This window comes from Barbatula barbatula (assembly GCF_947034865.1).
Source record: "Barbatula barbatula genome assembly, chromosome: 10".
NCBI classification, from domain to species: domain Eukaryota; kingdom Metazoa; phylum Chordata; class Actinopteri; order Cypriniformes; family Nemacheilidae; genus Barbatula; species Barbatula barbatula.
Window position 1 is genome coordinate 21,718,101 of NC_136773.1, and position 21,577 is coordinate 21,739,677.

Sequence of the window (21,577 nt, forward strand, 5' to 3'; positions counted from 1 at the left end):
GAGCTGCGTTTCTGTTTGTACGGTTTGATTTCAAATCTTATGTTTTTGATTTCTTTGCTGTCTTTCATCTCCTTCGTTACAGCTGTAAGAATATACAGAAGGGATAGAGAAGATATTTGAACTTCCCCGAAGATCTTGCTGTGCAACTTGCAAATACAAGTGTTCTCTAAGCTTTCATTGATAAGTACAGCGTTTCAGCGTGTAAATGGATCCACAAAGTAATGTTTACATGAGAGATGATGCATTTACATAAATCAAATGAAATTTTTATTCACTGTCAAAGGAATCCGAGCTGATTTAAATAAAACATTATCTCTTAGGTTGTTTGCTGTCGGCAACTCTATGGAGATCTGGATTGTGACGGTGAGAGAGATTTGTAAAAGATGATAAAAGATCTGGATACAAGTTCAAGTCTAGGTCTGATCCGCATCACCCCTCAAAGGTTTTAGGGCAGATGTTTAGTCATGAAATTGGTCGTAACTTGACTTCGAGCCCGATTTAAAATGCGCATACATTGGCCAGTTTGTGCAAAGCCCAGTGTACAGTAGGAACATGAATAATTCACTTTGTTTGACAGCAGGAACAGATACAGAGAAGTGCTAGAGACCTTATGGGAGATAGTTGAAGACAGAACCACATACTGTAGAAGCTCACAGAATCTTGTTGTGTTGGAGCAGAAGGAGGGTTTGGGTATGTGATATAATAAACCCCATAACCTCTCTTAACCTGAAGACAAAGTCTCATTTTATTTCATGTTCACATACAGACTAAACCCACACATTTTGGAGAAATATATCACAAAAACATACTTGTTGTAAACACATCCATACATGCCCAGACACACACATCTCTATTCTCATTGAGTGCTTGCAAACGCTGTGATGACCAGCTCTAGTGTATAGATAGTGTCTGTCTTTGGCAGAGTATGATGTAATGGAGATGAAATATGTTTTCAGACGTCGCACAAGACTTGTTTTCCATTAGAAGTCTCTCTATCTCTCAGTTACCCGTCACCTTCATTTCTGCTCGTCCCTTGGTGAGTTTTCAAACGAAAGGAGTGTTTTAAATCTCTGGGAATAAATCTGTGTCTGCAGTTTAGTTTTCGGTGTATATTGGACTCTGTAACAGATGTGCTTACTAGAAAAGGACTCAGAGCCATTGATGACAAATAAAAATATTACTTTTGCAGATCATCTCATTTTTTTAATTTAGTGTTTGAATACAATGGTTTTTTGGTTCATGTTGTTCTGTGGTTGGTAAGAGGGACTGCGAATGTGAGGGGTGTTGCAAGAAACCTTTTTAAAGGGATTGTTAATCTTAAAAGACAAATATATTTTACGATTTGCTCACTCTCACGTCATTGCAAACATGTGTGACTTTTCTTCTGCAGAACACAGAACGCGGAACGTTGATAACCAAACAACATTGGTCCCATTTTCTTCAATTGTATGAGCACAAAACCACTGAGACAATTTTCTAAATATCTTTTGGGTTTCACCAAGTTATATACAGGTTTTGAACAACATTAATTTCCTGTAAATAAAAAAATCTTTTGGTTGTAATTAGCCAGGTTTCCATTACAGATTTATTTGAGCGATATTATCTTCTGCATTTAAGATAGTACTTGATGTGATATCCTTATATTCTGTTTAAGGTCGCTTTTGTATGCCAGGTGACTCGTAAATGTTTTTTTTCTGGAGTTTTTACGAAATGGACATGTTTCCACCGAGCGTATTTTCAATAATTTTGAAGGGTAAAGGTAACGCAGCTACTGTAAGAATTTCTGTCTTCAGTGGAACCATTCACTTCCAACATCTCCCTTTGTCTTCCACCGAAGAAAGAACGTCATAATGTATGTTAACAATAAAGTTTTACTACTGCCTCTTTGGCCGCTGATTCCCACCTTAAGATCATTTGGAACCTGTTTGGCATCTTTTAGATAATCATCACTTTAAACAAGCTGCACAAATTGATGTATCATACGTGTCAATTGCATAAACCTATGGAGGCAAGGTTAAGATTTTTAAATACAAAGGTTTATCGGTGATATGTTTGAAATTATGAAAAAGAATTATGTTCAATTGTACATAGAAATGTTGATAATATTCGTTGAACGCTCAGATAAGTATGTCAGGTTTGTGTGTGGGTTCTGTACAGATGGCAGTGAACATCCGCTGTGGAGACTCCGATGTGTCTTATTCTCCATCTGGAAGCGGCGCGCGTACTCGCAGACTGCTTCAATGTGTGAGACGATTTCATCTGCTTGCACAAGCCAGACTGATCACAAACTCATTTCACCTCAAACGAACTTTATTGAGTCTCACTCTTGATATCAGAAGAGCACGCTTTTATTTGTGTTCCCTTTTTAAGGAAGTGGTCCTTTGGGGTATTTGTGTGTTTCTGGGCCAACTTGCAGCAACTTTCACGAGGACCTTAAGTGTATCCCAGGGTGAGCTTTAGGGCAGATGTTTTGTGAATCCTGCTGTGGTTTTAAACTGTAAAAAAAAATAGTTTTCATTTTACGTCGCTTCTGATTTTTCTATGAGCTTTTAAAAGGACACAAGAGCTCTTTGTGGCTTTAAAGTTCACCAAAGGCGAAAGCAGTGATCATAAACCTTTTCACTCATCGTGAAATCTATAGGAAATCTCCACCTTCTTTGTAGGTGACATGAACAGTAAACATCATCTTTATCTTCACCCTTCAAAACTTTCGTTTGTTTTTACATGTACTTCCCGTTGTTCTGCTAATTTAACCTCCCGCAGTAAGAGACATCGTGAGATGACAAAGCTGTGCGTGCTGAGAAAAGTGACAGTGTAGAAAACAATGCAAGTATGCCCAAGAGTGTTAACGCAAGAGAAGATTTAGACACACCATTATGTTGCCGAGGGAGACAAATTGAAGGAAGTTTTCGGTTAATAAAAGGAGAGAGACCTGAAACAAAGAGAGCAACAGAAAATAAAAGCTTTGTTGGCAGGGATGAAAGCGTGATCCCGTAATAACACGTCTCTGGGACTCGTCTGAGATGGGTTATATAGCGGAACAATGACATGTGGTCAATCAGATTTTCCCTTGGGCATAAAACTGAGAGCGTGTGAGCAGATCCCGCTAGTAGCGTATGCTCTCCGACATTGTGACATGAGAATGATGGGCGGGATGTGATACCTGTGGTGAACATTTGAAGGGACGGTTTACCCAAAAAGGTAGAATACACATGAAAAGAGAAGTTTTGTGTCCATACAATAGAAGACAATGAGGCTAATGTTATTTAGTTGCCAACGTTCTTAAACAATATCTTCTTTTGTGTTCAACATAAGAAAGAAAGTCATACAGGTTTGGAATTACATTAGGGTGAATAAATGATGAAAGAATTTTCGTTTTGGGGTAAACTATCCCTCTGAGCTTTTAACTCTGTGCTTAAAGAGTCATTAAAGACAGAAATGTGTTTGTCTCTGGTGTTGAATGTGTGGGTATTCTGTATATCACGTATCTGGCTTGATGTTTTATAGTTGTGCATGTTACATTTTTTATCAAAATGCAAATGTAGATTTGAGAGAGTGTGGGGTTAGATTATAGATGAGGAAATGTTGACGTTTACGCACAGATTCACAATTGTCAACACAATCTCACTTCAAAAATTGGTGGCTAATTTGTATGAATTCATCATTGGTAAGAGGGACTGCAGATGTAAGGGGTTTTGCAAGAATCCTTTCAATAGTTCATAAAATAGTTATAAATCCTGTAAAATGAACGACACACTAACAGCAAGAGATATGCCTTTCTGTAGACTTTGTGAGAAATATGTGCCTTAAATCAACAGCCTCTCTGTCTCCCTCTCTTTCTCTCCTTTTTCACTTTCATTCTTTCATATGTCATTATAAAGTTGACCAGATCTTTTCACATTTTTTGGGATGTGATATGAATATTTTTAAATGATTTAATGACATGGTAGTTGGTCTTGTTGGATGTGTTCCTGCGCTAGTAACACACAGGTCGTGGGTTCGATCCCAGTGAACATACATACTGAGAAAATAACAATACTGTATATACTTTATGTACTGTACGCTGCTTTGGAAAATACGCCAAATGCGCAAATGTAATGTATTTCCAATGTCGTGTTCAACTGGTATTATAGTTCACAGGTTTCCCTGCCCTCAAAGTGTTGATGTATTACAGTATCATCACTTTCAGATCACAGCTCGGCCAATCAGATTAGAGCACCAGAACTAACTGTGTGATGAAATCCTATTGTTAAGATATTTGAAATCAATGCCCTGCCACAACAAATCACATCTGTCAATTAGATTTCAGGGTTTTATTAACCTACGAGGTTTATTTTTTTTAAACTGAGTGCAGAAAAAAAATATTTCGTTTTTCATCTGATATGATTCATTTGCCTTATTTGACTGCTTGTAATTTGTTAGATTGTGTATTAAAAAATGTGTTACACCAGTATTATTGCCCAAAGGTTTAGTGCTTTATCACAACAAACATCTAACCCCCCCCTCTCTCTCTCTCTCTCTCTCTCTCTCTCTCTCTCTCTCTCTCTCTCTCTCTCTTTCCAATCCCCTCTTGCATCTCCCCTCCCCTATCCCCCCCTGCACACTTGTGCGTGCGTGTGTGCGTATCCGATCAGCTCCGTGTGTATACGCGTGTGAGTGAGGGAGACACTATGCAGTCGGCGCTCCACACACACAGAGCATGCCTGTGAGTGCGGGCTTGGGCAAACATGAGCCTTCCCAGCCCAGAGATCGTCCACAGCAGCAGCCCAAACTCCCATCTGAGCCCCCCTCTGCCCACCCTCTCTCTCCGCCTCTCTCGCTGCCTCTCCCTCTCCTCATCTACTCTCGACCTGCGCAGCCTCTTCCCCGTCACCGCTTCAGCACCAGCCTGGAGGACAGCTCCCGATCTCCGCACGCCGACGTTTGCCGAGCGCCGGCCGGCCCCATGGAGGAACCCCAGGGCAACAGTCTGGTCGTCCGCATAGGCATCCCCGACCTGCAGCAAACGGTGAGTTACTATACTACTGGCTACTGCTCCAAACTCTCTTTTTCCCTCTCTCTCAGTCGCTCTTTATTTCCAGCGTGTACCAATATGCACGATTGTTCTTTTTTATCTCTCTCCGCTGGTCAGTTGTTGAATTAAACCTCTCTTCATTAGAGCGGCTGTAGCTGACTTTGAAAACTGAAGAGAACTGGATGCATTGACACGGGTCTGTCATTGAAGCTTTACTGTAATTCACAAGCTCTTCTTGTTGTCACGGAGCTGTCAGTGTGGACAGTTGGTTTGCTGTGTATTGTATCGAGTCCCAAGGGCCTTACAAGCGACATATGGTGCTGATGGATGTATGAGAGAGAGAGAGAGAGAGAGAGAGAGAGAGAGGGTTGAAGTGCAGTTATTCACCTGTTCCTGTTGGAGAGATACAGGTGTTACTGTTGCAGTGGCATCTTTAATTTAAATGTCTGTTGGACGGAACAGCTTTGTCGGCTTCGTGGTTTAAAGATAAGCTTGAACTTTAATCTGCTTTTTATGTTCGGTTAAATGATTTGCTCCATTTATTTTCAATGAGATTGGTTGATTTTGAGGCGGCCGCTGCGAGGTGATGCAAGTTGAGCAGCGTTCACATTTTTGCAAATGCAGTCAAGACGCCTTGCTGACGGAAGCTTCTGTTGACCAATGGGAATTTTAGGGTGCTTTCTGAAACCCCATTTTTATATCCCTGCTTGGTTTCAAACCGATGCGACTCTCTGCACGTCTCCAAACCTAATGCATTTCTAGCCTTCAAACGGAAGTTTTGTCAAGTGTGCAGAGCTTTGTATCGCTGTTTGTGTAAAAAGCTCTTTGAGGGGAACATTTTGGATTCTGAAGTAATAAAATGCTGAAGCTTTAAGGGTATGGATTCAAGTTATATTCATTAGCGTGGATGGATTTATTTGTGTTGGGTTAAGTGTGCTCATATGCTTGGACAGCTTCCAGTCTGCTTTTCTATAAGAGCCTTTGAACGTTTCATTGATCCTACATTGAAAGCAAGTATAACAGATTAATAATTGACCATTTAAGCACATACAATGATGTTTTGCCTATGTAGTGCATATATGGTGCATTAGAGTGTATGAGAGCAACTGCAGTGGAATGAGTGAGCTACAGATCAATGGCACATCTCGCCTGTCAGGAATTTCCTTCTCCTTCAATCTCCAGCATCACACCTTTCATCTTTGCCTCTTAGCGCTGCGTGAGCCTGCCTGAGTGTCCACACGCTCATTTGTATGCGGTTTTGGTCGCATGGAAGCTTGTGTATGTATGTGAGCCTCATTAAAAGCGTAAGGTCCAGGTGTTATGAGGTTCGAATTTAGCCGGGCCCAAGCGCCTGTGTTAATAATGAGGTTGAATGGATCAGAAACAATGCGATAAATGCCACATTTTCATCAGCACGTCACCGCTCGCCTTTCAAATGCTAACTCACACCCGCTAAATCCTGATACCATCAGTGAGAGCTTTATAATCCACATTGATCAATATCATATCGCAACCATTATTCAAGTGCACCCGCGTCTGAGTTCAGAGTGTGAGAAAGTCTGAGAAATTATAAATGTCTGGCAGATTTTAGAGAGTGCTTTTGGGCTGGCTTTTAGGGCCACAGGCGGTTCGGAGTGAAAGCATCCAGCTTTGACATGTGGAGGGTTTCTATGATGTGGACCGTTTTTTTAAGATGACATGTTCTCAAAAGAAAATTTTATATCATAGATTTGGTTATGCTTCCTTTAGATATCAACTGTATATAAGATGTTTCTCCTGAGCTTCCTTACAATGCATAATCAAAACAAACGATTACCATTAAGAGTGTAAAGCTAATAAATAAATGCAGACAGAATAAATCAGATCTTTTGAATTTGTGGATGAGTGTTCATATCGAAATCTCTGACAGTGAGTTGAAGATCTTGCTATCTTGGCAAATCTGAACCCTTTTTGAAACACTTTTCCTCTGGAGCAAAATGCTATTTTGAATTTATGCAAATCCCCCAAAAAGGAAAATCATAGATGAGATAGTTCATCAATGAGATTAAATGAAGCGCAAATGGAAGCTTTTGCTTAAGTCTCCAGTGTCTCAGAAATCTCACAAATGTCACAAACTGAGATCCGTCTGCAAGATCTCAATATGAACTCAAAATTTCTCATCAAATTTACCCAGAACATGATAATTGTACCTTCATTATTTTAACCAAGATTATTTGTATTCGTCTTCTACTCTTTTTGTTGAGAAACATCTGAAACGACGTTGACACATAAATGAAACACAAATAAGAACTCCAAATCTTCTGAGCTATGAAAGAGTAACATCTGAACAATAATACTCTTGCTCTGGTAAAGTTTCCATTTGCTCTCCATCTAATGTCATCGACACTTACGTCTGTACGACATTAACTCTTTTGGAAATCTAGTCATTAGCAAGGATTTTTTAAATCGTGTGAAATGAATATATGAAATGTGAAATGAAATTCTCCATAGACGTGTACGATCATTGTCTTTATTCAGCATTTTGTGGACTTGCGTTTGTCAGTGACAGCTGTGCGATTGGTTTTTGCGTTGGCTGCGCTTCTACCAGCTTTGCTAAACTGGATTTGGTCAGTTTTTTCATGCAGATGTCTGTGAACTGTAATCTTCAGGTCTCTCCACACATTTTCTGTGGGTTTAACGCTTGGCTTTGGCTGTGCCAATTAGAGACTCTCAAAAACCGGTTCTCCAGTTCTTGTCATGCTGAAATATGGCTCATTGCCCCAGTCTGAGCCTGCATGTTCTCTGGTGAGGTTTTTTACCCATGCAGACCTTTCTGTGTTTCATTCTAAGTAATTAGCTCTTTAAATGATCTGATCTCTGAGACCTAGACCGTAAAGAAGCTTCCTGCCTCATCATGACACCATCGTGTTGCATTAGCCAAGTGTTGACTTTTTAACAGAAATGTCATTCGACATTGAAGCCAAAGAGTGATGTGTTTCTCTCTTTAAGTTCTGTGAGTGTCTTTTGGCGAACGCAAGGCATGTTGGCATACATAGTATCTTGTAAACAGCTGTGACCAGAGGTCTGTATTGTCCACATAGCTGATTTATCTGGAGAACTATTCTAAAATGTTCTTGAATGTCCCAAACTTTTAACAATAAAGGTGGCCAAACTGCTCCCGGGGAACCTTCTTTGAAATGCTGGATCTCATGTAGACAGGTGTTATGAATCTTTCTTTCAGTTTTCTATTGTACAGTATGGAGGCTATCTTATCCAGTATGGATGTGATTTTATGTGTTTAATGATGTTTGGTGATCTCGCTCTCAATGTGGAGTGTAATATAAGTTGTTGATCTGTCAAATCTAAAGATGTGAAAGATGATCAAGTATTCGATACTCCATATATTATCAAATGTATTTCTTAATTATATATTTAAGGATCACATTACCTCCGGGGAGACTGAATCTGTTAAATATGTACTGTCAAAATATACTAAAAACGTATTAAATGTCTGCTAGCTTGTTAAGAACAGAAGCCGAATTTATTAAGGAATGGAAATTGTGTGAAGGTGTTCAGCCAACCTTTCTGTTCATTTTCTTTTAAAAACATTTGCATAATTTCTAAAAAGCAGCGCAGCTCTTTTATTACAGGCTGTGATGTATCTGACAGCGAGAAAAATCAGTGAGGTCCTTTCTGAAGTGTATCACACAGTGATGTGGAGGATTCAGAATAGCGTCCTCAGGCATTAGACCTGAATCTGTGCCGTACAGGTGTGTCGTACCGGTTCGACTGCTTCACCGATCCACTCCTCTCAGGTTTGGGCTTTTGTTTTCTAGTGAATCTCTCACATTGCATTAATGTCACATCTGCTTACAGTTTTGTTACCCGTGTTCACTGCAGTGTGACTTCCAAAAGATTGGAGAATATTAAAGAGAGAGAGGAAGCAGAAAACAAATAAAACAGGGCATGAAAAGGAAAGAGAAGGGCGGAGAAGGATGTGTGATATGCAGAAAGGAAAGCACATGTCTCTGGAGGGTTTCAGGTAAAGATCTTCAACTGTGACAAAAGCATTTTTCCCTGACCGTAATCGCACGGGGACACCTGTTTACAGAAGAAGCGTTTGCTTGCTGTGTGTGGGTCCTTTAATAAATGGATGAATGGGGAAACTTGTTAAATGGGTAATATCAGTTGCGCGGTAGTCAAATACTTTTCTACGAAGAAATCTTGTGCGATCTTTAGATTTTTATATGAACAGTTCAGCCCAAAAAGAAAATGTTCACCCTCTCATGAAGCTCCAAATTGGACTGCAAAGAAGAAATATTATATGTACAGTTTTGCATAAAGGGCATTGGGACTGTCAAGCTCCCAAAATGGCAAAAAAAGCACCATAAAAACAGTCCATATAACATGTGCACTGAAATATTCAAAGCCATACAGTATGTTTGCATTTTATGAAGGAATTACATTCGAGCTGAATGATTTTTCTGAAGAACAAAAACAGCCAGAGCTCTTAAAATTCATTCATGCTCAAATTCATTGTACATTGCAGATCGATATGCAGCCAGTCTGACGTCCGTGATGTCAGGTGCCATTGCTTCAAAACTTGGCACGAAGCATCTTTTAGTGCCTTCTTTCAACTGAATGTATTTTCGGAGTCAAATTTGACTCATCCTATAGTAATACAGAAAGCCTGGAATATAGTGGAAAATCATTTATGGTGTTTGTTTGGTCTTTATTGGAGCTCGACAGCGTCCGTCGCTGGAGTCAGGAAGAATAAAAGCACTCTGGGCATTTTTGCAATTTCTCAAGAACGTGAAACAGCCTTGAAATTACATAAAATTGAGTAAATTATAGCCATTTTAAAATCCAACCCACATAGATGTCTGTCACGATGAGATCTAATATGTTGAATACAGTATATACATGCAGATTTGTCCTTCGTGGAGTTTAGCTTGAATATATGCAGCTTGCCTTCAAAGTTATACGTACTTTATCTTCTGTCTGTATGCTTTGAAAGCATCTTCAAGAAGATGAAGGCTCCCACCTGAGAGCGAGGAACCAATCATAGATCTCCTTTTACCTCTTGCTATGCAGCGTGAAGAGTGTTTTATGGAAGCATCCGGATGTGTTTTTCATGTATTGAAAGATCTGCTGGATTCATGGTTTCAGCTCGGGGAGCATTAAGTAAGTGTAGTCATTTAGCAGACGCATTTATCCTAAGGCTCTTGCAGCACATTCATTACAAAGACACTTCCCTGGAGAAACCCGGAGTTAAATGTTTTGCTGAAGGGCACTATATTGATGGCTCGTGGCTCATTCCTTGCAGGTATCAAACTTCCTGGTTTTCAGCCTTGAGCTTTAACCCCTCCAACACATCTTTCCACATATACTGTAATGTGGAAGTTTGGAGAGACTTCATGCTGACCTTTCATCACTCTCTATAGGTCTGACTTTTATGTGTACATTGAGAAAGATTCACGATTGTCCTACACATAGGAATCTATTTAATTGTTTGCAGTTGTGTTTAAAGCCATAAGCTTTGTTTGTTATTGCTTGATTGAAGATTTGACATGTTCTTAACGCTTTGAGAACCGGGCGGTTGGTCCCAGACAGATGGCTTGTGTGGCACAGTATGGACTGGGCTGCACCTTACAGCCCACCTGGCCTTCCTCTACACACTGAGGTCTAATGGTCATTTATGTACGTGCGTGTGGGAGGGGACCATTTGCAAAGAAGTTCACTTTATTAATGTGCTTCACGATATTGATGAAAAATGCGATATATAGGATGTGCATGCTATCCAATACGAAGCAATTACAGTTTGTAAAGTGAATAATAGGAATTAAATAGAAAAAAGAAATGCATAAAAACTTAATAGACAATTTCAGTTTTTCTGAATTTACAATTTGTTGGTATTTTTTTAGGTAATATTATCATTTTTATTTCATTTCTGTGAAATACTAACAATATTTCTCCCACATTTCAAATAAATGTTTTGCCGGAGAATCTGGAGAATCTGGAGAATCAGGTCAAACTAACAGAAACGCTCTGTATTTTTCAAAATAATGCAAAGAAAACAAGATAATATTCACCTTTAAGCAAAACAACTGTAATATTTCTACATTTTTTAGGAAACCCCGAAAATTTCATCTCAGTTTTTAGGTATCATGCTGTCAGTCTTTCACGTCACTGTTGAATGACTTTGTCACTCCTGAGGTTTGATTTAGTTGAAATTCAAGAGACACTGGACTGGAATGACCACGATATATCTAAAAATGCAGTTTACATGAACATTTGTAATGGTCTCTTTTTTCAATTGAATGTTTTTCTCCAATATAACCAACATACGTGTTTAACATTCTTTTTGATCCTTGATCATCTTTTACACATCAACAGTGTAGGTACTCCTAACATCCACATGCCAGTCTTTTTGCTATCTGCATCCACCTAAAACTTAAACAATTTAAAACATTTAGTCGCAAATCATTTGTGATATCTTGAATTTCTTAGTAGGACATTATGTACGATGGTGTTTGAATTTATGCTTTGGGATTTGAATGAAACAAGGATTTTAGGTAATGTCATTATTGTGTAATATTATTTTTGCCTGTGTACACGACCCTGACTACGCCAGCAGAAAATACAACTTGTTACAGAGCCAAAGAAAGTTACATTTCTTACACCAAAATATCGTTTTTTTCTTGAGCATGATGTGCATTACTTGTGGACAGTATGAGGCGAGACCTCAGCATCTCAGCTTGAGACTTGACTGCAGCACTTCAGGCGATGCCCTAACCAAGCACAGCATTAAACACCGATAAATCTCTTCTGTATCAGTTTTTGTCCAAACCAGGCACAACAGTATAAACAACAACACATTAAAAACCAAAAGTATTCTGGTTTTGACCGCGTGGCTGAATTTTCAGTTTCATTGTAGACATTTACAATTAGGTTTAAAATTACATCTATCAGAGCTGGTTGGTTTATCCAGAGGGATGATAATGTCATGTCATGTATCCTTCAGTGTAGACAAACAAATTGCCTTCTGCTGAAGATTGTCATTGCCTGGTTAGAAACCCCAATGCTAAAGCAATAGAACGCACGTCATTGTTCTTCGGTGGTTAGCGTTATTAGCATCGTGTCGTGAGCGTATTAGCCCCACGCCACCCGTCCTGCTGATTAATAAAAGCCACTTATTGAGAGCGTCTTTTGTTTGGATCTCAGCAGGTGAGCTTAGCCGGTGACTTAAGCTCTCTAAACATCATAAAAGCATCTCATTCTCTTTCTTTCTTTCACTCTCATCCTCTCTGTTCTCCGCTGTATACTTAAGTACAAGTGATGGATGCCTCTTTAACAAAACCCAGCATGCTGCCAGCGGTAATGCACGGCCATAAATCTGCCTCGTTCACCTGTTTTGCGTGTCACTAGAGCTGGGGTTTACCTTTCAATCTCTCAGTCTTTTGAACGTTCGGTTTGATCGTTTAGCTCACGTTTCCCTCTGTTATCATTGTTACGTCTGTGCACGTCTGTCTTCTACACCTCTCTCTCTCCGCAACCATCTGCAGTTGTGAAGGCATCTTGCCCCCTCTTCTGGCACAGCCGTTTGCACGGCACGGCCACGCCATCCATCACCGCGGAGATGGAAATGGCAGGATTCGTTTGCAAAGGCATCTCACGTTCTTCCGCTGGTATTTTTAGCTCATTCAAACCCAACCTGCACAAGCGTGTCTGCCACAGGGTCTCCCGGTCCGTCTGGACACAACACACACACATGAATGAGAGATTTTAGAAGCGAACGTCTGCACCTTGTTATTCAGGTGTGTCCTGCGTGTGTTGCTGGTTGAGCAGGTGAAGTTTGCTGTGGCCCCAGTGGATTGTGGGATTAATATGCACATGACAACGAGGACAGACATCAGCTGAGATCTCTGGTTCTTTTGGCATTTGCCCTTTTTTTTTCTTGCTAAAGCGCCGTTCAACCTTTCTGTCCCATCTGAAGTTGTGAAACAGGGCATGTCAGATGGATTTGAGCGAGGTCTTTGGAAAGCAGTATTTCCCTTAAGTGGGTGGGGCAAATATTAACATTTTTAAAAGTGAGGAACAGGCTATAACAACTGTTGCAGTCCTATGTGAAAGACAATGGAGATTTGCATGTGCAGGTTTTTAGACAACCCAAAACGCCACCCTAAAAAATGTATAATTCAAAATGATTGTGCTAGAAATAACTTTTTATAAGTTATGTATTTCTGAATCGGTTTATTTATTTTAGACGATTTATCTATGTGTGGTTTATATACCTGTAGTCAAGCAGTGAAAATGACCAAAATGGATCAAAATAAATTCCCTAGTGTTAAGTATGTTAATAGTTATTGCAAAAAACGGGATTAAAAAAGGAAAAGCTTTAGCTGATGATCTGTTCTCTTGTAAAAACTTTGAAAGACAATTTCGTTGGACGCAGATGCACATGGCCCAAAGTTAGCGTCCGGTCTGTGTCTGGTCTGGCTAGTGGCTATAAAATACACATAACTATCTACATGAACTCTTTTTTTTTGTGGATGTGTACGAGAAGTTCAGTTTTGGTCACAAAAGCGTCCAGGCACAGTACATGTGTCTATGTTCCTGCTTTGAAACCCTCTACAGACATGTGTGTGTAAACTTTATTGATGTGTTTGTGAATGTCTTTAGTTGCATATGTTGAAGGTTTTCCCTGCAGCTCTTCATTCCTGAATGAATTTAGTGTTATTCATTCACATAGTTTTAAACTCTAGCCTGTTGCACGGATCGTATCATTTTTACATTTATTTGAGAGTTAATGTGTCTCAGAGATTCTAAAGATTTTAGAAGTGGCCGAATCCTGTAGAAAATCATATGCATCAGGTGTAGATCATAAATTATTATTTTTTTGCACGTTTTACATGTGTGTATAGGTTTATTTAGCTTTGGCTTTGGTGGTCAACGACATGTTTTCAAACAACAGTGCTCATTGATAAATATTAAAAAGGATTTTGGTTTGCCCTGATAAAGCATTACGAAGTGTTGGAGTGAAGGTCTGAGATGAATGTAAATTTGTGCTTGGTAAGGTGTTTATAAAGGTCACAGCATCTGCACTGCAGACCTTTAAATGTGCCGTTTCACATACATCTCTGCTCCGTGAGGTGAGGCAAGCTGGAAAGGCAACTCAAAGTCAAAACATATGTACATGGATAGTTTATTTTAATTATAATTTAATTACAATTGGGGTGGAACTTCACAACACACTATAGCAAATTGAAAGTGTTTTAAATTTTCTTGTGCAGAATATGGATAAGTGTCATGAATTGGCTTCCTTAAAATACTTTAAGGTGAAGAAAATGAAACGCATCATCACTGTCATTGCTTGTGTCTCAAAAAGTGAAATAGGGAGCCGCAGAGATGACATATTTTTGTATGCTGGAAGCGAGTTGGCATTTTAGGACTTCCGGTTCCATCGCTCCAAAGTCTACCAGTATTTTGAATGGGTTTTTGGTAAATATCCTGAAATAAAGACCGTGGTAAACAAAACCTCTAAGTATTTTCACGTTTTCACCATTTATGACCCGCTTGTGACGTTAGATGTCATCGCGCATATAAAGCTCACAAATAATGCAACATGGGCAGTTGGGCACACATCTCTTAAAACGTAGATGCAGATTATTTCACGGAATAATTACTTACAGGGAACACGTTTTTAATAAAGTTTGAAAAAGTTGTCGGAGGCATGGTGGTGGTGATGATGTTGATCGAGCGACCTTAAGTGTAGGCTGTTTATAGCATCGTGTTAGCTTTTTTCTTCTGCCGATTGTATTTCGTTTTCAAAAGTAACAAATGTTGTATTCATTTGTAAAGATACGCTTGATAGACAAAACGTGTAAACATCATAAACCTTTCATTTTTTGCGATCTTCCAATTTCCAATGGGATTTGATGTTTTAAGCAGAGATGGCAAAATAAACGTTATGGATTGCAGTTTTAAAAACCAAACACACAACAACTGCAGCTGTCTGCCATTTTGTTTGTTCCTAAAGATTGGTTTTGTTTTCCGAATCTTCCAACTGTACACATAGCCTCTCATTTAAACAAAGCGTTTCATTATTTCTTTTCTTTGTAATATTCTTGTTTTTATGTGGCCATCTCTCTCTCTCTCTGTTGTATTAGAGGTGTCGTGTTTGTGTTTTCCAGATCATTCTTACTGTTTAAGTGCCATAGGGAGCTTCAGTGCCCTGGGCAATTTACATTCCAAAACACACGCACACACTTTTATTTTGATTTGATATAGATGATTCTGAGCGAATGCTCTCTAAAAAATCAATGCAGTCCTGAGGGGATGTGTTAGGGCAGCTTTTGCTCATCTTAAACTGTTAGTTTGTGTTTGTAACCGAGGATGGAGGGGTGTACTGTATGCGACACTGGGGGTTTGGGTTATGGCTTGGTCTGTGTATCCGTGTGCTATTGTAGTAATTGCAGCATGTTTGTGTTAGTACCCTGATATAATGATATGTTTCAACTAGCATGTAAATAATTATGTTTTGTTGCTCATTGCGCTTGAAGCTAAATGTAGATCAGAAGGTTATTGTATCCTTTTGCAGTTGCAATGGAATTGTGAAGTGAAAGCCTCTTTTCTTTCAGGAGGAAAAGGCCTTGATGATGTCATCCAGATAAAAGGTTATTTTAGAGGTGGAGCGAATTAATACATAAAACAAGATTAAGACCAGGCGTGTGTATAATGTGAAGAGGGTTCAGTTAGATTTCGCATCAGTTTGCACGCTGTGGATGGGCTTTTCATGTGCGTGCACATGTTAAGGTATTTTCGTGAGTCAGTATCGCAGTAATCCAGCAGGTGAATAGAAGAATACAGCACTTCTCTCATTAATACGGAAGTCGTGCCACTCGGCGGCCGTGTTTGCAACGCCTCTGGGCAGTTAATAGCAAGTCCACAGTCCTATCTACCTGAATGGGGGAAGGCATATATAAAAAAACGCAATTAAACCGCATATTTCTGATCAATAATGAAACCTGACATGAACTGTACCACAACTTGGGTTTGCTACGCATAAATTGCGCTAAAAATCACCTTTTCCGAGGTAAGCACCTCACGAGAGCCCCGCCCCAGAGAATCGCCAGTCAATACTGATAGACGATTGGCTCGTTTCACTGGATGGCAGGACTTCCTTGGGTAGAGCGGCCATATTGAGCGCTGCATTGCTCCCCATTCATTGTAATGGCAGTGTTGCATCTTGTTAATATTAATATCCTTGATATAGTGGCGCAGGAGAGTCGTCAATTTTTGCTCTCCACACAGTGACTCAGAGCATATAGGGAGGTCAAGCCTCTGTGGTTAGGGCTCTCAACAGTTTTGATATATAAGTATGGACATCCGCTGTTGTCATATGTAAGGGGGTAGCTGGTGGCTGGCCATCTTTGTCAAGAGGCATCTGGACCACCAGCAGGTTTCTGAGGGCCGGATTTCTAAATCGACACCACTCTGGAGACGAGGGGCTTGCATCCATATTCAATACCCCCACTCGTCGAGATTTTACAACAAAATGATGCTCTTTTATGAAGTGTTGTTTAGAAAGACTGTTATCAGATGTGACTCATGGTCATTTTATGGGTGGTGTGACTGGAGCTGCCTGGGCTTATTTGTGACTTGATGCGTATGAATGTGTATTGAATCTATGCCATGCTGTCAACGGCAACATAAATTAATTTAGATTTCTTTCACCGTTTGTAGGATTGCAATGTTGGTTTGAAAAGTTGAAATGCCAGACATGACTTTGTGTTTAATAGCTTGCATGAACCCAGACGGACGTTTTATCTGGTTACCAGCTGAATACTTGTTTAAGATTAAGTATAACTTGTCACGGTTCTTATATTATGTCGGCATTAAGTAAGGGATAATGCACGTCTCTGTACGTCTCTGTACGTGAGTCTTGAGCGGTTGTTATCTGGGAATGTCAGACCTTGGAATGTTGTGGTTAGTCAATCAGAAGTATTCCAGAACGCCGTGTAATAAGATAAAATATCTTTGAATTATGATTTTAACTAAGGAAGAATTTATAGATCTCTGGATTATATTTTTTTATAAAGTGTTTTTTACACTAGGTTAGTGTAGGCAACACTCTCAAAACTATGCCAATTTAGACATTTGAAGAATCTGAATCAGATGGGCACCACTGTACTTTGACGCTCCGATCACACAGTGTTAGCGCTTGACGGAGGGTTTGGCCGGAGCGTGGCCGACGCAATCGTCCTAGTGACACAGCCAGTTAAATTGTTCTCCGACCTTACATGAACGCAATTGGCTAGTGCCTGCACTAGGTTATTTGTATAAGGAGAAATGTTCAACTTCTTGCCGCAAGCAATGCCAGTGAAGCGACGCTGACGGACCCACAATTCAGTTTCACAATTCAGACATCACCCATTCAAAGTAAACGAGAAGCGCTGACGCTCCGTGTGTATCCAGCGTGACGCTGTCTGTTTTAATACCGTGCATATACAAAGGGGACACTCTTGTTACTGTAAATTGATGATTCCACCACTATTGTCATATTGGCATTTAGCAGATGTTTTATTCAAACAGACATATAAAAGTTTCAAAAATAATGGGTCGATTCATCCTAGTAACATGAGAATAACGAAGACACAAAGTCAACATTTCTTAGAGATACACCTGTTAGAAAAGCTACCATCGAGAGTTTGTAGCATGTTGGAAAGATCAAGGTATTCCTTCTATTCATTTTCTGTATTTTTTTATGTCGGCCATTGTGGGATAGATGACATTCTAAATAAGAGGAGTTAGTTCTGCTATTTCTATCCTGACAGGCACACACAAGTGTATGTGTGTGCGAGAAAAAGAGAGGGTCTTGACTGACACGAACAATGAGATTGTGTGACAGATGCCTTTGAACTTGACAGTAAAGAAAAGACAGACTTTAATTGCGCCTGCAATTGAGACAGAACAAAGCAGCTATTTCTTTAAACGTATCCATCATATCAGTCACCGTTCTCAACCCATTTTGGCCCTTATTCTGAAAACTATGCTGCTTTTCAAATGTCTAAGGCAGCGTCACATGTATTCTTTGTGAATATAATAGAATCCCAGAATGCATTGCAATCAGCAATCATTTTTCATATTTCTTATGATACTATACCTTACCTCACTGTGCTATCAATAGTATATGACGATACATATATATATAACATTATGATAACAATATCTTGTACCTATACTGTAGTTAAGACTATAGACCGATTCATCTAACGGGCTCGAATGACCCCCAGTTAACTTCCGGTTTGTGTTAGCTAATAATATAATATTCATTTGTATTATTATTTTACTGTTTAATAATTATATTAAATTTGCTGAATGGTTCCTGTGGTTCAGTCGCATTTAAAAGTACCCGTATGATACATTGACATCTAGTGGTTAGGCTTGGTATCGCAGTCTAAATTCAAAATATTGAAGCGACAAGTTTAGCCAAGTAAAGGTTCGTCTCTGTTTCTTTTGATTGTTAGCAGAAATAATCCACTGGCACTCTATTGTTTGTGAATGTGTAAATTGGGGTCTTAAAAGTGCACATGCGCAGTAACGTTTGTTTATGTTGGTAATATACTTTAGTTTTGACTATTATATTTGTTAATGGCTGTAAAAGTTCCTGCGTTTCCCATCGGGTTTTGCAGGCCAGGAATATGTGATAAATGTTTATGCAGAAATGTTTTTGTGGTCAATGTTTGGTGATGCTGATGAGTAGCTCGCTCCCTCTCTCTCCGTCCTGACGCTAGGATGCTCTTATGGTCGTCTGTGAGCTTGTAAGAGAGTGTCGAGAGAAGTTCAAGTGTGTGTGATTCAGTTCAGGTGTGGGTCAGTGACCACTGGCGCTTGAACAGATATAACACACACAAGGCACAGTCTACACGCACATGCTTATAAATAATAGAAGCTGATCTGGGCTTTTAACAGTTTTTTTCTTCAGGTACCGCTTAGTTGTGTTCCCCCCACACACAGTTGAATTATTTCTTTGGGTTAACACACCACACAGCATTTGGCCAGCAATAGGCAGCTAGGCACTATAAACTTGCAAAGGATTCTGAATTGTGTCATCGAGCTTGAGTTAGAGTCGCTGTTTTGTTCAATTTAGCCTAATTTGTTTAATCCTGTTTCAATGGTGGTGTTTTAAATTGTTCTCACAGGCAAATCAACCATTCAGATAGATGTGTTTGGACACTTTGTTCCACCACAAGCATTGCCATTTTAAACAAGCCTTATTTTTTAATACTTTCTAAAGATTAGTCGACCCGTGGCTAAGACAACCCACCATCGAGTCGGTTTTGATCCTTTGTAGTATTGCACATGCATCATTTTAAGGGGTTACGAAAATGTATTTTTTAATTTAGTTATAATTCAGTTTTGACTTTCAGTGACAGTACCTTTTAAATGTTTATTAAATGACTGGTTCGGTTAAACTTTGAAGTTGTCATTATAACAAGTTGTATGTACGACAAAATGTTTTATTAAAAACAGTTACTGTTTAATGTTATTTCATTTTTTTATTTTGTTCAAAACATTGTGATCGTATTGTGAAGCCAGTATCGAGAGCTGACAGTATCCATACACCTGTAATGTTTTGGCATCGTGTACTAGCAAACAATATGTCTCAGGAGTCATTTTGACATTGGTTTGTAAGACATTTTGTGATTAAAAGCTTTTTAAAGCTTGTCAGTCTCAGCAGTGACAGCATTTAGAAGTTTTTGCTCAGACAGGTAAAGCAAAGAAGCAGAACTCTGGTAAAATATGCCGTTTTTTTCTCTTCATCTCGCCGTCTGTTTCTGTCCGTCACGCTTCCCCCTCCTCGATCGGCTTTCCCTCTTGTTTGTTTGCTTTCTGTTCCCAAATGGCCTGTAGCAGCACAGCAGGCTTGAAAGACAGATGCAGAAATCAGATCTTTTCCTCTGTGTTGGTCAGTCTCACATGGCCAGCTGAGCCCCGTGACCAGACACAACTTTCTCTGCAGCACTTATTAAAAAGCATATGTCAACACCCATGTGCTTTGTGACATTAACAGTCAGCGTAAATGTCATTTTCTAGAGCCGCCGCTGGTATTACCATTATGAGTTTTTGACAAAAAGATTCATTAAATGTGAGTGTTTAAATGATGCCATAAATCTACTCGGCTGATGGACAATTATTCATTATGGTCATTTCCTGGCTTTAAATAAAGGCTCATAAATTCTCAAAGATTTATATGAGCTTGCTTAGACTATTCTTTCAGAAGTTAAATGTTATTTTATAACTGATTTATGTTACTTGTTGACAGTGTCATATATGCTTTTATGCATTACAGTTTTTATAACATATACGTATATTTATATACGCCCATAGATGAATGTTGAATGGGCCACTATACGCAAGTCTTCTGCCATATTGGAAATCTAAATATATATAAAAAGTAGGAAGTGCTTGTCAACTTTTACAACACAGTACTTCATTATTTAAAGTGTCTTTTCAATTTCCTAAGATATCAGAAGGACAGCAACGATATGCAAGAATGAATATCACATTTTAGGTGCTGCAGTGTAGACCCAAACATTATAATTCCTAAACTGACACGATATAAGATAAAGGCATTATTTCGCTGTAAGATGACGGCAACTAAAATGTGGTCCGTTCTTAAGTGACAGTTGTTTTGACGCGTCTAGAGCGGCCGAATAGTGCCATCTCTGTTACAGTACATATCTATGCCTGAATTTGTGTGTGTTTGTGACTGAAAATAGATTGTTGTAGTCTTGACAGTTGAAAAGTTTTACCGTCCTGTTCAGTGTAGTTGCTATGTGATAGCTGGATGAAATGTGTCTCGTCCAAGTGTGTATGCTATCGTAATCTCTAGATATGGCTCAAGTCCCACTTTAAAAGTTCACACAGGTATTGACTAGTGTCGGCCTGGTGAAACATGTCTTCAACTAGCTGCATGACTTGAGCCGTGATCCATGTGCATAACGCAGGGCTGTGGAAAAACGTGTGCCGAAGTTTTATATATAATGTACGTTTAAAGGTCTAGTGTAGGTTGCGGATTGCAACCAGCAGCTCACTCCACCCCTCCCTTCCTAAGTACTATGGAGGCTGACACAGGACAAAGATGACGTCACGGTTTCACTTGTTTGCTGAAGGCTCTGTAGAGCAGTTTGTCTGTTTAGGGCTACTGTAGAAACAACATGGCGAATTCCATGCGAGGGACCCGCTGTTTATGGAGATAGAAATAACTCATTCTATGGTAATAAAACATAACGCTTCATTATGTAAGGTCTTTATACACCTCTGAAGACATAGTTATGTATATTATATTGCTGTCAATAGATCCGCCGAAAAATTACACACATCACCTTAAATGCTCAATGTCGTGCCTAACCTTAAGTTAGCAAACAGCATGACTTAAAGATGTTTAATGATAAACATCAGGTCAGCATAGATGTGTGTATTGACACACTGCGTGTAATGTATTTTAGGATTCTGCGTTGTCTGTGTAAAAGTAAACCGACTGAAAAACAGCCACAGCATGTTATCACACATCATTGT

General features: G+C 39.4%; 1 protein-coding gene across 1 annotated transcript in view; it reads left to right on the forward strand.

The window, feature by feature from the left end:
- Positions 1 to 21,577, forward strand: part of shank3a (SH3 and multiple ankyrin repeat domains 3a) — a 170,279-nt gene that overhangs the window by 42,032 nt on the left and 106,670 nt on the right. The window contains exon 2 of the mRNA XM_079466447.1: positions 4,635 to 5,008. Within this exon, the coding sequence (XP_079322573.1) occupies positions 4,700 to 5,008 (309 nt within the window). The 5' untranslated portion in view covers positions 4,635 to 4,699. The remainder of the gene's footprint in view (positions 1 to 4,634; positions 5,009 to 21,577) is intronic.